Consider the following 18,331-nt stretch of genomic DNA (forward strand, 5'->3'; position numbering starts at 1 on the left):
AAATCCTCATCGTGCTAAATAATCTTCTTAGTAAGTTCTTCCAATCGATTTGCACGTTCTCGCCGTTTAATTATGATTCCAGGTTTAAACAATTCAAAGTACTCGTTTAGATTACAAAAGCTTTTAAGTACAAACACGAAAAGTTAAGGTTTGACTTCGGGAAGGGATCTTAGTTTGCTTTGCATTTAGCTTTCAATTGAATTTTGAATTTCGGTCAATTGTTTATTGTCTTCAACTGTTACTTGCAGTAAAGGGCGCGCATTGGAATTGAGACAGGTTTAAGCACGAATTCAAAGTAAACCGAAAAATTTAAGCATTTAAAAGCATTTTCGTCGTTTTGATAGTACCGTATTTTGTGAGCGCGCAATAGAACGCAAAGTCAGTTGATTGCCCTCCGCGTTTCCCCGAGAACGTTGACCTCACGCGTCTTTTAATTTTTAACCGTGTTCCATTGCATATCATGCTAAAAACGTGAGTAAATTATAAAATTTTGATCGGGTTATTTTTAGTATTGATGCGTTAGAAATAACGCCCTAAACACGTCATTACGGATCCTCCCGAACCATTAACGGTGCTTTTAGGTACCTCAGGCACCGTTCACCGTCCACGCCGAACCCGTCGCTTGCGACAAAGGGCTCGGCGAGTAAACTAACTCATAGACACATCCCACTGAGTTTCTCGCCGGATCTTCTCAGTGGGTCGCGTTTCCGATCCGGTGGTAGATTCTGTTCTCGCTAAGGGCAGTGTTAGCAACACTCCCGGTTTGAGCCCCATGAGCTCACCTACTCGCCCGGTTACCCTGACATAGTCTCTCAAGGCCATCAGTTTAGGTAAGAAAAAAAAAGAGAAATAACTATCTATCGCCAAGTACTTCTTAAGTTCCATTTGAAGAATGTCATAGCGCTCAAAAATACTGGCGAGGGAAGTTCGTTCCAAAAGACAGTATGCGGCAAAAAAAATCTCATCTCACGGACTCAACAATGTCAGGACATAGCCACTACCAAGACTAAAGATTTTCAAAATATATGTCGAAAATTGTGGATGCCAGCGCGCAAGAATTGCCACGGACGTGAATTATTATGTCGGCAGGATAGCCTTAGTAATAATCCATGATGGTCGATCAACGCTTCGAACTCATGTTTCAAGGCCAAAAGGTAACCACCAATTACAATCCGTGAGGTAAAAAACATCTTATGTTGAAATTTAAGGTCAACGTTTAGTGCATGAAGGGCATAGCGATTTAAAAAGTAAAAAGTAAGCTCTATTCGATTAATTTAACTTGAACTCGCGACTGATTCGAGTTCGAAGCGTTTTATTTGAATTCAAACTAATACATATGTAAATAAATGATGTTTAGTTAATTTTCGTAAAATGTTTATAGAGACATCTCTAGTTTGGGCTTGGTTTAAGTGTTAAGAGATTTGACGTGACACAATTCTTTTTTGAAGTTATACTTCTTAAGGCGCGTTATGAAAAATTGATGAGAGTGAAATTTTACGATGCGCGCGCACCGTGACACAAAATTAACAGAATGAAGTTGCCCACTAAATCGCTCATTACAATACGACCGACGTAACTTGGCGAGTCTGAATATAGCCGCAGGTGAACTTTCCGAACCGTACCGAGAATTACCGAATTTATACGATGTCAAGAAAAGGTATGTCCAATATGCGTGTTTGAGGATGTTGTTTAATCGTTTTTTTTTTTAAATTGATTAAAATTTAAATAAAAAAAAAAAGAAATAAACTTAATAAAAATAAAATATAATAATAATAATAATAATAATAATAATAATAATAATATTTATTCAAGCCTCTTAAAATACAAACACGTACAAAAATACTTAACACTAGTATAATAATATACATGGCTTTTTTATGAGGTATACAATAACAATATTCCCTGACTTTTATGCTAGGAAAAACCTGTGTTACAAAAGTCAGTGGTTCAGTGCTAGGTCACCAGGTAAAGTAAGTTAACCAGGAAGAACGATCTGTAAGAATATAGTACGTGCGTGTGTGTGTGTGTGTGTGAGTTTATGTGTGTTAGTGTGTTTGTGTGTGTGTGTATGTGTGTCATACAATAAAGTATAAAATATTATTATGTATTATATTATATATTATTATATAAAATATTAATTTAAAATTAGCTACAATAAATCAACAGTATATCATACTATATATACATCATTATACATTTTTACAACACGACTTGTTCTGTTTCAAAATAATCTAAGTTTAAGAGCCAAAACTTCAGATTATTTTTAACGTCATACCTATTTAAGCCATCTATCTGCTGAGATATATTTACTTTATTATAAATTCTGCTACCTGACGAATAAATCTGTCGTCTGGCAAATTCCGTCCTACAAACAATAGTGTCAAAGGCCGGTTTTCGTCTCCTCGTGGAAAGTGAAGTTTCTGGCATTGATGGGAGGCCGGAGTGCTGTCGCAGAACGGACCTGTGGATAAACAGTTGTCTAACCGTCAGCACTCCTGCGTCACGATACAGTTGTCTAGTAGAGTACCCAAAAGGCTTCCCCAGCATCACCTTAAGCACTGCCCTTTGCGCTCGTTCGATATTAATAAACTTTGTCTTGCAGGCACATCCCCAAATAGGGATGCAATAAGTTATAAGCGACTCGCAAAGGGAAGTGTATACGGTAAGCAATATTTGCTTATCTGCCGAGCCTCTTAGCTTTTTAAAAATAAAAATTAAACTTCGAATGCGCGTCGTCACAAGTTCCAGTTGATCATACCAATTGAAACAGCTATCCACCAACACCCCCAAGTATCTGATATTATCAGTCCTAGCAATCTCCGAGCAATTACATGCGGAATATCGTCCATTACATACATGGGCCTTGAGAGTAATGGAATCACGCGGGGGTTGGACAGATTTTCTGCTTGCAAATGTTAAAAATTTGGTTTTGTCAATGTTTAGAGTTAATAGGTTGCGGTTCAGCCATGTCATCGTCTGGTTCATTGCAAACTCAGCATTCTCAATTGCCTCTACCCACGTGTTGCCTGAAACTATAAGTGCTGTATCATCAGCATATGCAAAGAGACGACAGTAGGGGTAAGATTGACTAGAAAGATCGTTTACATAGAGCAGGAACAAAGTGGGCCCAAGAATACTGCCCTGCGGAACCCCGTACTCAATTTGCTCCGGCTTGCTTATATGAGGGCCGATCTTGGTACATTGTGTACGATTTGACAAATAGTCGCGGAAAAGAGACAGAACGTTACCTCTGACTCCCAGAACTTCCAATTTATTGATCAGAAGAGGGACACAGACAGTGTCAAATGCCTTAGACAGATCTAGAAAGATACCAAGACACTTTTGTTTGCGTTCAATTTCCGCAACAGTGTGCTTAACTAGCGAACTTACCGCATCTTCAGTGGAAATGTTCTTTCTAAATCCAAACTGATAATCTGAAATTATTTTATTGGAATCTAAAAAGCCACTCAATGCTTTATTCAGAATTTTTTCCAGAACCTTCGATAAAGTTGGCAACACTGAAATCGGTCTATAATTGTTAACACTGTCTCTGTCCCCACTCTTGTATATTGGATGGACAATTGCCTTTTTGAGTGAGTTGGGAAATTTTCCGGATTCAATAGCGAGGTTACAAACGTAGGTAATTACTGGGGCTAACGCAGGACAGGCGAGCTTGAATAACTTAGGGGGTATACCATCCCAACCAGAAGCACAGTCACCACGAAGGCAACGTATTACGTCAATGACTTCCTGTTCGGATACTCCCGGCAGAACCATTGAATTCAGTTGAGAATATGTCAACTTGGGAACAGTGGTTTCAGTAACCGAAGCATGAATTATTTTACTAGCAAGCTTTTTCCCAATATTTGAAAAGTAGGAGTTAACTGAGTTAATGGAGACCTGGCTATCACTAAAATTATTAAGAAGCTCTAGAGGCGGAATAGTTTCTTTTCCAGTTTGAGTGATACTCTTAATTAGCTTCCAGGTCTTTTTTGGGTTATTTTTTACTTTATTAAACTCTGATCTCTCAAACTCTCTCCTCAGCCTTTTAAGTAGATCATTGCAGAAATTGCGGTATCTTTTGTAAGTCTGGACAAGAATGAGGTTATTGGGATTTGCTTTTACACTTTTGTGCATGTTATCACGATTACGCATGCATCTTACTAAGCCTGTGGTTACCCAGGGTTTTATAGTTCTTAATCTACATGGGATTACAAAAGATATTGTGTGTGTTTGAAGCAGCGAGATAAGTTTGTTTAAAAATAGATCCGTAGCCAGGTTAACATCATGAGAGGTGTAGATTTCTGAAAAATCGTACACTTTTAGTTCAGCAATTAGCGTAGGATAATCTATTTTAGTACCAATTTTGTTAACGAGCCGTCTCATAGGTTGGAAGTTTAAGTTAAAAATTATAGAATAATGATCAGTTATAGTGGAGTCTGTGACAAGAGTCGTAGACTCCAGGCTCGACTTTATGAGTACGTGGTCCAGACAACTATCTGCTCTCGTGGGAAACAAATGACCAGGTAGAAGTCCATGAGATGCAGTTGTGTTCAAATACTCGTGCGAATGAGGATCTTTATTATGGGCCTTGATGTCAATGTTGACGTCACCAATGATGACGATATGTTTAAAAGAAGATAAATTTAAAAGAGCATTATTTAGGCTAAGAATAAAATTGTCTGTGTTTTTATAAGAAGGTGATCTGTACAATCCAATGATAGCAAGTTCATCATCAACTTTACATATTAAACAATTGGCATCGGTGAAAGATGGTTCTAAAATAACATGTTTCAGAGTGTTTCTTACATATATAACCACCCCTTCATTTTGGTTCCTCGCGTTTTTCGATGAATATGAGATAAAGCCGTCAAGTTTTGGTAAGTGTACAGTATTCATCAACCAACACTCCGACAGCACAAGAATATCATGTACAAAGCTAAAGGAGCTCAAGAGCACATAAAATTCGTCAAAATTTTTGTGTATGCTTCTGATATTCATATGTATAATCGTAAGAGACTTTGAGTGCGGGTTCAAGTACCTATCACAATGCTGAGAAGGACATTTATAAGCGTGAGAAATGACTAGCTCTTCGAGTTCATGATTTAAATTATCTAAATCAACCATTTTGACAGTGAAGTAATACGAAATAGACTACTCGCCAGCAAAGAAAGACTGAAGTATAGAGCCCGTGAGAATATAGGAAGACCTAGTAGATAAGATACTATAATTTTTATACTTGAAAAAGAACAAGAACTTAAATAAAGTGTCGCATTAAACATACAATTAATATATGTTGTGAGTAGGTTATGTTTGAGCGTGAATGTCCTTTGTATATATACTTTCCTAACGAAATCAAATGGTTCAATATCTGTAATAGGGTACAGCCAAGTTTCAGATAAACAAAGAATGTCTGGATCATTAGTATCCATTGACTCTTGGAACTTGTCCCAGCCAGTATTCATTGAGCGTATATTTAACAGTCCAAGCGAAAATGTTTTGAATCCTTGATGATTAATTTTTTTATGAGTAACCATTATTGATACATATATTTACTAAGACATGCATTAGAGTCCACAATTATTAACATACTAAGCTAACTTAAACTGCTAAATTGTCTAACGCACTTTTATTTAGCACTGGGATGTGACTGCTTTCCTCATTTTTTCTTATATATATCCGTCCGTTCCTAACCCACACAAACATGTAGTTTAATTCTTTCGCCTTTGCGCGTGCTGCTGCATGGAGTTGTTTATTTTCAGGCGTCAGGTGCTCTGCTATGAATATAGCTGACTTCTTTTCTTCTGCGATACCGAGATGGCCTGTATTGAGTCGGTTACTGGGGTTATTTTTATTATATTGTATTGCTGCTTTATGAAAAGATTCCTTGAAGCGGGGGCTGCTGAACTTCACTAAGATCGCTCTTGGACGCGGATTAGCAGGATTTAGTTTTGCTATTCTGGAGCAATATTGTAGGTCAGTGTCCTGGACAGGGTGGTTTATAACGTTACCAAGTTGTTTAACCGTTGATATCAATGATTCCGTTTTAAATTCCGGTACACAATGTATCTCCACGTTTGCCGCTCTCATTTGTTGATCCAAAGTCCTCAGTTTGGCAGTAATTTCGAGATTATTAGTCTTTAGTTGCTCGTTTTCTTTTTGTAGGTTCTCAACTATTGTTTTCTGAATAGACGCCTCATTTTTCATTTCTTCAAATTGTTCGTTAAAGAAAGTTATGGACGCCTTGAACTCCGCGATAACTTTCTTCATCTCTTGTAGTTGAGTAATGTTTCCTTCGGTTATTTGCCTCATTGAACTTTGGAACTCGGCTCTGAAGATTTTACGGATTTCATCAGCTGAAATGCATGGACAGATTTTCACATTGCTGTTCTTACGAAATGTCACATTGTTCTCTGACTCGGAAAAGTGATCGTCATCTCTTCCTGTTCGCGCAGGTGAATCCGTGTTATCACTCTTTGGTTGTTGCGACTTGCATAGCTGACAAATCCATTTCTTTTTATGGTCTTCCGTCATCGTACTATAGAACCGTGTTTCGGGAACATTTGCGCACAATAAATCGTACAATCTACTACATTTGGAGCATTGTAAGAATCTTCGGTCTTCAATATTTTCTTTACACCCAGAACATTTTTTCTTTGCCGGTGGCGCCATAACGTATTTGTATGTGCTAATATCAGAGTTTAAGCTCTTGGGACGCTTACTTTAAGGTTGCATTCAGTCTGTGGCGCGGTCAAATGCGCGTGTGTGAGTAGCAGCGAGCGGCCCGCGGGTTGCCCTAGGTCAAGGTCGCCGGCCGTTAATATTCAATAATAATATAGTTTTTCAATTGCTACTCACAGGTTTTTATGTATTTTGGAAAACTAATTTCACCAATATGTAGTCCAATAAACAAGCTTTCTTTTGATATATAGCACAGTAGGCACAATCCACTTTTAGCATGAAATATTTACAAAAAACCGTAGAACAAAGAAATATCGTGTTATTCGCACAAGACTCGGACAATGTATCATAACTTCATACGCGCGTATATAACATAATATAACTTCTTACGCGCGTATATAAGTACACGCACCCTTTTCTTTTGTTGCAATTACATTTTTATTGCAGACGGTAGGCGATCATACGGCCCGTCTGATAGAGAGCAGTTGATGATGTGGTGGACAAGAATAACGTGAGGAGCATAACTACCTTTGTCTATCCTTTTGAACTATTTTGAAAGATCGTTTGAAAAAGTGAAGCTATTATAATATGTGGTATGGTATTATATATTGTACCTTTGGGTCATTGGTTCATCGATAGGAAAAAAACCAAAAGTCGTCAATAGCTACTTGGACTTCTTTATGAGACGGCCAGGAAAGAAGTTGTCTGTTTGTTTTTATTTTATTTTTTTATAGCTTACATGGGTGAACGAGCTCACAGCCCACCTGGTGTTAAGTGGTTACTGGAACCCATAGACATCTACAACATAAACGCGCCACATACCTTGAGATATAAGTTCTAAGGTCTCAGTATAGTTACAACGGCTGCCCCACTCTTCAAACCGAAACGCATTACTGCTTCACGGCAGAAATAGGCGGGGCGGTGGTACCTACCCGCGCGAACTCACAAGAGGTCCTACCACCAGTAACATGCCTTGTAAATACCTTCTGATTACTGATTTGTGAAAAAAGTGTACTGTGCCGGACAAAAATGTTTTGAGAATAAACGTGTGAGAGAAATTGTCGGTCTTTCGGGGCCCCCTGAGAATGGGGGGGCCCTGGGCACGGGCCCCGTGTGCCCTTATGGTAAAGACGGTATTGCTCTTAGGCTACCAGCGAAGATTTAGGGAACAAAAAAGGTGTGGGTAAATGAAACAGAATTACTGAATGTGGTTTCTCAGCTTCTTGTAAAAAGTTCATTGAACTCTCATTAAATTATTATCATTTCGTTGGAACATTAACTCCTCTTACCTCATTCTTCTTCATCCAGTAAACAATTACGCGAATTCACAATTTTACGACTATGATTTCTCTTAAGCAATATTCTTGATGCACCATCATCATTCCAGAATTTTCTGAAATGAAAAATCAAAAGCGGTATTAAGGTTAAGCGATCGAAGTGAAAACGCCTTGGCCTTTAGCCATAGACCAACAAATCCGTGGACACGGCACGGCCGAAAGATCGTCGAAGAAAAAGAAAAAGAAAAAAAAACTCGATCCAATTTCATTACCGTAGTATTTTATGGGAGGCGCGTCCTGTCTGCGTACAGGCCGTATGTTTTACCGTTTACAAATAACTGAGTTGTGGATGATGCGAAACATTGGATATGCTTAAAGAAATAATTGTTATTGTTTGCTCATTGTCTAGGTTGCGGAGAGTACTCAATGGTAGGCTGCGGGATGGCTCTGCCCCTGGCATTGCTGGAGTCCATGGGCGACGGTAACCGATTATCATCAGATGGGCCGTATGTTCGTTTGCCTGCAAAGGCAATAAAACAAGTGTTTATTATCTATCATCATCATCATTCTCCTGCCCTTCTCCCAGTCACTTGAGGTCGGTGCAACATGTTTTCTCCTTCCATACTCGTCTATCATATACCATTTCTCCGCTCACTTCCCTCTTACACATATCGTCTTTCACGCAATCCATCCATTTATTATTAGGTCTACCTCTTCCTCTATATCCTTCCACATTTATGAAGGCGTCGTGGCCTAAAGGGTAAGACGTCCGGTGCATTCGTGTTGAAGCGATGCAACGGTGTTCGAATCCCGCGGGCGGGTACCAATTTTTCTAATGAAATACGTACTCAACAAATGTTCACGATTGACTTTCACGGTGAAGGAATAATCGTGTAATAAATAATATACATCGTGTAATAAATAAAAATCAAACCCGCAAAATTATAATTTGCGTAATTACTGGTGGTAGGACCTCTTGTGAGTCCGCGCGGGTAGGTACCACCGCCCTGCCTATTTCTGCCGTGAAGCAGTAATGCGTTTCGGTTTGAAGGGTGGGGTAGCCGTTGTAACTATACTGAGACTTTAGAACTTGTATCTCAAGGTGGGTGGCGCGTCTACGATGTAGATGTCTATGGGCTCCAGTAACCACTTAACACCAGGTTGGTTGTGAGCTCGTCCAACCATCTAAGCAATAAATAAATAAAGTTAAAACTCTTACCAACCTCATTGTCATTTCGTCTCATCACATGTCCATAACATCCCAAACGCGCACTTCTCAACTTTTCTGTCATAGGTGCCACTTTCAGCCTTCCTCTAACGTAATTATTTCTAGTAATTTAAGGTTATTGTTAATTGAGTGTTTGTGGCCGCATGAGACTCGTATCGATTGAAGACATTTTGTTAGGGCTCAAACCCTGGAGGCATATTGGATGTTTTCGAAAAAAATTCCCACGACGACTGGTGGTAGGACCTCTTGTGAGTCCGCACGGGTAGATGCTACTACCCCGCCTATTTCTGCCGTGAAGCAATAATGCATTTCGGTTTAAAGGGTGGGGCACTCGTTGTAACTATACTGAAACCTTAGAACTCATATCTCAAGGTGGGTGGCGGCATTTACGTTGTAGATGTCTATGGGCTCTAGTAACCACTTAACCGAGTGGGCTGTGAGCTCGTCCATCCATCCAAGCAATAAAAAAAAGCATTAGCATCATGTAAAAATGACGTCTAAGTTTAAGTTTGCCACTTCGAATAAAAGTGCCGCGTCCAAAATTAATGTGGTCAAAGTCACACATGACAAAAACTAAGTACAATCTAATATTTAATTCGGTTTAAACATGCGTAGGGTGTATTGCAAGCTCGCACTGATAGGTACTACAATCCTGTGTGCTAAGTCCGAGTTTTTTAAAGTTCTCGATAGCGTAAAAGTTAATTCAGATTTGTATGCAGTTGAAACAGCGCCCCTAGCGGCAAACGTAGGCAAACGTTCCAACTCGCATTAAGCACACTGATTAATGCTGTCTGAAGCAATCGTGCTTTCCGATTTGAAGGGTCCGACGGTGAGACCTCTATCTCATATCTGAAGGTAGGTGCTAGCATTAGCTTTTAGATGTGTATGGGCTTCGGTAAGCTCTAAGTAATAAGAGTCTGTGGGCCCATTAAATTATGCAAACAATAATGAAAAGTATCTTTCCTAAATAGTTGGAAACAGTAATAGTTCCTTTATTTGATTTTGCGCTTAATTCTTTGAAACAAGTGGTTTTGATACGGTTGTCATTAATATAGCGATAAATAAGAATAAAATCATTTATTGCCTTTCACATAAATTTAGATTATTATAGATAGATAAATAAAAGAAAAGAAAAAAAAGGCAAAAGGATTTGTTGGTAGTTTATGAATAATTAGACAAAACGGTTGAACAATTACGGTGTTATGTTAAAAATGTTTTTGTATGTCTACACGACAAACCCAGGCAACTGTTGAGACGGGCGAATTTGTTTGGGAAAAATTCGTTTAATTAGAATAGATTTTTACAAACAACATTTAAAACATCAGCCTATATATAGGACATTTTAAAGCAAGTTATAAAGTTTATAGGTCCGGCGCTATTGATACGAAGGCAACAAGACGTTAACGCATCCTTGTGCCTTCGGTGCGTTGGAACAAATGTTGGTTGTTGGGACAAAAGTATACAAACATTGGAAAACTACACTGTTTTGTTGGTCATCTTTTAATGTCTAGTCTTCTTTTTATTCACCTTATCCTACTAGGTAGGGTCGGCGCAGCTAATTTTTCTTTTCCATTCTCTTCTATCAGCCGTCATCTCAACACTCACTCCTCTCTGTCTCATACCGTCATTCACACACTCCATCCATGTCTTCTTCGGTCGACCTCTTCCCCCTCTACCTTGCACTACCATTTCCAAACGTCTCCTAGTCACATGCATTACATTTAATGTCTAGTATTGGAAGACTAGGCGTTATGTTAAATGTTCAATATTCCTAATGCAGCTAGACGCCACATTGACGCTGTCCACCTGAAGACATTAGTTTGAAGTATTGAATTTCATTAGCTCGGCGTCTCTTAAGCAGATTGCAAGGCTTAATCGAGCATCAATTTAATTTTTGCAATTTACAACATCTCGAATGCGCTACAGAATATATAAACTTTACTGTTACTGATGGTAGGACCTCTTGTGAGTCCGCACGGGTAGGTACCAACACCCTGCCTATTTCAGCCGTAAAGCAGTAATGCGTTTCGGTTTTAAGGGTGGGGCAGCCGTTGTAACTATACTTGAGACCTTAGAACTTATATCTCGAAGTGGGTGGCGCATTTACGTTGTAGATGTCTATGGGCTCCAGTAACCATTTAACAGCAGGTGGGCTGTGAAGTCGTCCACCCAAATAAAAAATAAAAAATAAAACAGATTTTTTAGCCTGATTTAGAAATGCGTTTGGAAAAGCCAGCCGTTGTTTATCATCGTTGTTCACAAAGAAAGTTTTGATACGGCCACTCTCCAACCACCACTGGTTCAACATCGTATTAGTAGCATTCATCATCTCATCTAACTTCCTCTAATCTTGCCTCAAATTCCTATTTTGACACCGGCATGTTGTGAACCCGCTCGGCTTCCACTGCTTAGTTCGACTTTAAGGAAATTGTCAGTCAAGAAATCCTTTAATTCAATAACTCAGACTCTGATGATTGGCGACCGAACCATCTCTTGTCTATGGGCTACCGGAGCCTATAGACTTCGCAATGCGGATCCGACCAGCTAGATTATTAAGGTCCGGAACAGTTGTCTCATCCTTCAAACCTGAACGCAATGTGTGCTTCACGGCAGAAATAGGCCATCTGTGTAGGCTCAAAAGACGTAGGATTACATTAAAAAAACTGAATATATCTTTCTAGGCGTGACCACAGGAGAGTGTGTACTTAGACTATATTGAGGCCTCCTTCGGAGGTGCTCGGGCAGTTGTTAGCTAATCCCACACCTCCTGGCTGAGCCTTTGCTCGCCCACTTGTCCTGGTGAAACTGGAAAGGCCTCAGGGCCACCAGTAATCCTTCAATCATAAAAAAAAAACTTTATTGAAAGTTACCAAGAATACAATCTTGGACTTATTGTTTCCAAATACTAAAAAAAGGGTAATGAATGCTTATGTTACAGGTTCCTGGAGATCTTTGAATTTTCATAAAATTATCAACCAACATTGGATCAAACAGTAATCATCTAACCAAATGTTTTATGGGCATGTAATCTTTATTACGAGTAACCCTTAATTTTAGGGGTTTGGCTTGTTGATCGCCTTTATGTCGGACGAGCATTCTGTAAGGTTTTAGTGGAATTAATGTTTATGTTGGCTTGTTTCGCGTTTAACGCACTCAAAGGATAATAACCGTTATTTCACTACAGTTAAGACTTCTTTTAAATCAAGTACAAACATATTTTTTTTGTTTTTTTCTACTTTACTGTAATAATAATGTCCCTGTGATATGACTGTATTTAGTTTATTAAGTTATTTTTTTAATTAAAATAACGTATAACATGAAAACATTAAGAATGTGCTCTTTGGCACTTTTATAACACTGTCTTTTTAATTTTTTTTGTAGCCTCTATAGGCAGACGAACACACGGCCCACTGACGGTAAGTGGTTACCGTCGCTCACGGACGTCAGCAATGCCAACTACCATTAAGTACTCTGCACAAGCCTCGTTTGAAGAAGGGCATGTCATAGCCCTCGGGAAACACTGTAGAGGTAGTTCATACCAAAGCCGGCTGGTACATGGCAGAAAAGATCTTTGGAAACGCACTGTCGATGAACGCAGCGGTTCCAGATAATATGGATGAACTCTGTCTCTGTGAGGACGAAGACAAAACTTCTGCGCGTTTATTGTTATATTTTAGAACTCACTAAACAACTTCTACATTCCTTTATCTATCCATAATGCAAATGGGTAAGTTCTTGTCCGTGAACTTTTTTTTTTATTGTATAGTTGGGTGGAAGAGCTCATAGCCTACCTGGTGTTAAGCGGTTAGACATCTACAACGTAAATGCCACCACCCACCTTGAGATGTGAGTTCTAAGGTCTCAGTATAGTTACAACGGCTGTCCCACCCTTCAAACCGAAACGCATTACTGCTTCACGGCAGAAATAGACGGGGTGGTGGTACCTACCCGTACGTACTCGCAAGAGGTCCTACCACCAGTAATATGTAATGTAAGTAATGGAGGGATCATCTCGAAAAAATTCTCAAAATACTCCCCATGGAACATACGGTATGGAACATGGAACATAATAATATGCCTTCAACATTCACATGGCCATGAAGTCTTCGTTCGGGATTTATGGGCTTATTCTCCTTCTGCTGTAATCATTTCGACAACTTAACTTCTTCATAGTAATCGATTCTAATTTACCATAGCACTCCTAGGGTTTCTCACAGTGCTTCATTTTCGAATCTCTGGATTATTGTACAATTGAGGCCTATGAAATCAAAGACAGCTAAACGCCATAATGTCGTAAAATTTATTAACAATGGCTCTATCTTGTTTAGTTAGTTGAACATGTTTTAGTGTTTTCATGTTATAACAAATGCAGCTAAATCTCTAAGAAATTCAGTTCAAAAAAGTTAAGTTTACTCTGTATTAAGTACTAATAAACGAAGTTTTATCATTTAAAATTCAAATTATTAGTAATATTCTCATTCTTTATAAATCTGTTTTAAAATAAAGAATATCGTAGCTATCCGGACAAAGTTATTTCAGATTCTCAAACCGGGAGTGTTGCTAACACTGGCTCTAGCAAGAGCAGTACTTCGATGGATCGGGAGGATCCGTAATGACGTGTTTAGGGCCGATTTTTGTAGTTTACCTGAATATTTGACAGACTTGGATAAGCTGCCTTTGATTTTATAGGCCTCAATTGTTTTTTGCAGTCTTATACTCGTAGTTGAGGAATGATAAGGATAGATTTGCGTCCGTCGTGCGTAAAACGAATTAGCTCCTGTAAAAACTTTTCTCGCTATAAGAACAACAGGAATGTGAGTTAAGAAAAAAAAGATTACATTGACAAGAATATCCTGAACTGTGCAGACGAGAGGCTCGACACAAAGTTCTCAACATTATTCTTACTTATTTCTGGGCCATAAAGATTGCGAGATAGCTAATGACCCGCATTGAGAAACTTTATTTTTGCCTACCTCGAAGGGCTTTTTTTTATTTTTTTATTGCTTATGGACGAGCTCACAGCCCATCTGTGAGCCACCAGCTTACAACGTAAATGCGTCACCCACCTTGAGATATAAGTTCTAAGGTCTCAGTATAGTTACAACGGCTACTCCATCCTTCAAACCGAAATGCATTACTGCTTAGCGGCAGAAATTGGCGGGGTGGTGGTATCTACCCGTGCGGACTCACAAGAGGTCCTACCACCAGTGTCAAGACAGTCAAGTGTTGGACAATCGGTCTATCAACGCAAGACCACTCAACTTTACACAGTTGAAGAATTTCTCTCTGTCGTTTCCCCGAAATATGCAGCCTCGCGTCATTGAAATATCAAATTTAAGGTGTCAATATTTCGGAGCAGTTGCTGTATCAGTAGAAGAATTTAAATGACTTCCGTTTTTTGGGTCGGAACATAGATCCAGAAATAGAATAGAATAGATAGAAATAGAGGAAGTTCTAATGATGGGCACACTGTTATTACTATAATAAAGCTATTCTTGAAATTGACTGGTATTGAAAATAAAATTTAATCTGGACAAAAATTCAATGACTTAGTTTACTGATTACGCTTGGTTTCTTAAAAGAAAGAAAAAATAAATGAATGTCGGGTATCCTTTTAAATCTGAAATTTAAAATGTAAGCTAATTTACCGCTCATGCTTTCCGCTGGTTTCATAGCTCCGGTCCAAGGGTATGTATTATTGTTGAATACGAATTGGCTTATATATCAAAATTGTGATGATATCGTCCCAACTTCGCCTCATTCCGACAATTTTTCTTTTCAAGGGATATTGTATTTACTAAAGCTACGTCAATTTTGATTTATCTTAAAATCTTAACATAATATATTTTCTTTTATTTTCCAACTCTAGACGGGATAGAAACATTTTTAGTCAAAAAATACTGGTGTTTTGTATTGTAAGCCCACATGGGTGGGTAACATCATCCTGTATATTTTAATGACGTAGTGTCATGCTTTCGGGTTTTAAGTGTGAGACAGATATTAAATAATACAACCGAGAGACTGATAACTTAACCCCAGATGGGCCGTGAGCTTATTCAGCCATCCGCTAATCTAGAAATATTTTTGAAGTGAAACTTCTTTAGGCGCGTTGAGAGTAAAATTTAACTCGTGACAGATTCGTTACGGCTAGAGAGAATAGATACAATTTAGGACAAGCGAGAGTGAGAAAATAGAGAGAGCGTCTCGCGAACCACTTGACCGTGGAGAGAGGGAACGGACAAAGCGAGCTAGGTCGTTTCTCTTATACACAGCATTTCCTCTGACAAGAGAAATTTTATTTAAGGACGAAAAAAAAAACCACAATAATACACACCGAAAAGAAATAACTCCGCAAATGTACTTACTGGTGGTGGGACCTCTTGTAAGTCCGCACGGGTAGGTACCACCACCCTGCCTATTTTTGCCGTGAAGCAGTAATGCGTTTTGGTTTGAAAGGTGGGACAGCTGTTGTAACTAAACTTGAGACCTTAGAACTTATATCTCAAGGTGGGTGGCGCATTTACGTTGTAGATGTCTATGGGCTTCGGTAACCAAAGGTGGGCCAAAAAAAGGCCAAAAAAAACCATCCTCCTAATCAGTTCGGTGCAGAAATCGCCCGCCTTATAGTAAAACAGCAAGCAAAACAATTAATTACAATAAAACAATTCAATTTGACTAACGAGTACTTTCTGAAGGATCTAAAGGAACAGGAAAATAGATTAATGGTGAAGTCCGGTGGTCTTAAACGAATGATAGGGCCATTCTTCACGAGTCTAGTTCCGGTAGAGGATATAAGTAATTCTGAAATACGCTGTGCTATCTTAAACTAGAAAAATAGAGCATCGTAGTGATTGTCATTTTAAAATGTTATAATCCTTGGTATGGGGCATATGAAGTCGCTCATAATTTAAAAAAGTTTTCTGTCTATCTATTATGGTATTTTTTTATGTATTTATGGTTGGCAGCGACTTATCTATAAATCTAGCATTGCTGACATCCTTGAGCGACTGGAACCTTTTACCGTCAGGTGGACCGTACGCTCGTCTACCTCATCACCGTCTCAGCCTGTCTACTGTCCACTGCTGAACATAAGCCTCTCCAACTTATGTCCAGTGCGGCCAGTCCGTTGCCACCTGCATCCAACGTGACCCAGCAATTTTCACCAGGTCGTCGTGGGTTCACCCCATCATTCGTAGGTGGCTGTCCCACACTGCGCTTGCCAGTACGTGGTCTCCACTCGAGGATCTTTCTGCCCCATCGGCCGTCCGCTCTTCGCGCTATGTGACCTACCCACTGCCACTTCAGCTTGCTAATCCTATGGGCCACGTCAGCAACTTTGGTTCTTCTACGGATCTCCTCATTTCTGATTCGATCTCGTAGAGAAATACCAAGCATAGCCCTCTATATAGCTCGCTGCGCGACACTGAGCTTCCTAAAAAGATTCCTTGTGAAGCACCACGTCTCGGAACCGTAAGTCTTCACTGGTAGCACACATTGGTTGTATACCTTTGTCTTCAGGTACTGAGGGATTTTGGACGAGAACACATTTCTTAATTTACCGAACGCTGCCCAGCCGAGTTGGCTCCTCCTACAAAGGCAATTAAAAAAAAACGATATATTTTAAATCAATTTCCCACCGAATCTTCGTGAATAGTTGGGATAGCCTCTTGCGCTACATACGATTAGCTAGGAAAAAAATAATCAATTATGGTTTCCTTTTGTCTTTGTGTTCACAAATCGGCAAAACTGCCAAATTTTAACAAATTTCTATTTTCTATTTAATATTTCGTGATAGTCTCAAATTGTGTCGGTAATAATTGGTTTTCTTATAATTAATCCAGTAGTAAAACTAACAATATTAAAGGAATTAAAATCAAATAATTGTCGTTTATTGGAACTTCAGATGAATACATTATCAGAATGTAATAAATCAATATTCCAACTACAATAACGGTCTAAGGCATTAGACGTTTATTAATTTCCTTCCCAAAAATATCAGTCACAAATTTTCTAATTTATTTTTTATTCTAGCCTACCAAAAAAAAAACCTTCAGAATTCGTAATTACAGTATCAAATAACTGCTTCAATTTCAGGCAACAATTTATCATGGACATCGTATATAAATTGGATGTTGTTAAGTGTGAAGGAACCAACACGAAAATAAATATTTATTTGTGAAAAAACCGTGTTATGTACATAAGTAAGTTTTTTTTTATTGCTTAGATGGGCGGACGAGCTCAGAGCCCACCTGATGTTAAGTGGTTACTGGAGCCCATAGACATCTACAACGTAAACGCGCCACCCACCTTGAGATATAAGTTCTGAGGTCTCAGTATAGTTACAACGGCTACCCTACCCTTCGAACCGAAACGCATTACTGCTTCACGGCGGCAATAGGTGGAGTGGTGGTACCTACCCGTGCGGACTCCCAAGAGGTCCTACCACCAGTGAAGTCAATGCACTTTTATGATGTGATTGAATTGTTTTAATATCCACATTGTTGTTTATTTATTGATATAGCCTCAAATTTTGACTACGAAACAAATTATTGGTTAAATTTTAGAATTCTGTTCTTCTTAATCTGTTTTTCCTAATGCAGAAAAATAAATATAATTCTGAAATCTGGCAATATAGGAATTGTGAATTAATGGTATGTTCTTAACCTTAGATTTAATTGTAAATAATTTTTAATATGCGGGACAGGTGAAGATTTTCTCTACGAGTAATTTTTTTGTCATTTGCGTTTCCAAAATCAAATCTTAGCCTATTCATATTTTTTCAAACTCTAAATACCGGTGGTGCGACTAGCTATGGAATTTGTTTATTAAGATAAGCTTGGTGTATGAAATTGCGATGTTAGTTGAAGTAAAACTTCTAACCAACAAGGTTGCGTTAAACGTTTAACGCTACCATACTAGAAAGAGAGTGAGATACGCATTTAGCGTAGCACTCGAACGCAAGCGCGTAGTTATACCTGTTAGGGTCAGCGCAGAGTATTTTTTGTCGGGTTCAAGCATTTATGCACTTTCTTTTTATAATTTGAAAGCTTATTTTCAAGTGCGTTAATAAAATCCTCTCCGCTGCGCTCCGTTCTGTCTGCGCTGACGCTTACAGGCCAGCGCGAGCGTAAGCAACGAGTAGCGT

General features: G+C 38.9%; 1 protein-coding gene across 1 annotated transcript; it reads right to left on the reverse strand.

Moving 5' to 3' along the window:
- Positions 1-5,600: 5,600 nt before the first annotated feature.
- LOC149499672 (uncharacterized) lies at positions 5,601-7,016 on the reverse strand. Its single transcript, XM_089739128.1, has one exon. It carries the CDS (start codon positions 6,670-6,672, stop codon positions 5,602-5,604), a length of 1,071 nt encoding a protein of 356 aa, XP_089595254.1. The 5' UTR covers positions 6,673-7,016; the 3' UTR covers position 5,601.
- Between the last annotated feature and the right edge of the window lie 11,315 nt (positions 7,017-18,331).

This window comes from Bombyx mandarina, chromosome 28 (genome assembly GCF_030267445.1).
Source record: "Bombyx mandarina strain Sakado chromosome 28, ASM3026744v2".
NCBI lineage: Eukaryota > Metazoa > Arthropoda > Insecta > Lepidoptera > Bombycidae > Bombyx > Bombyx mandarina.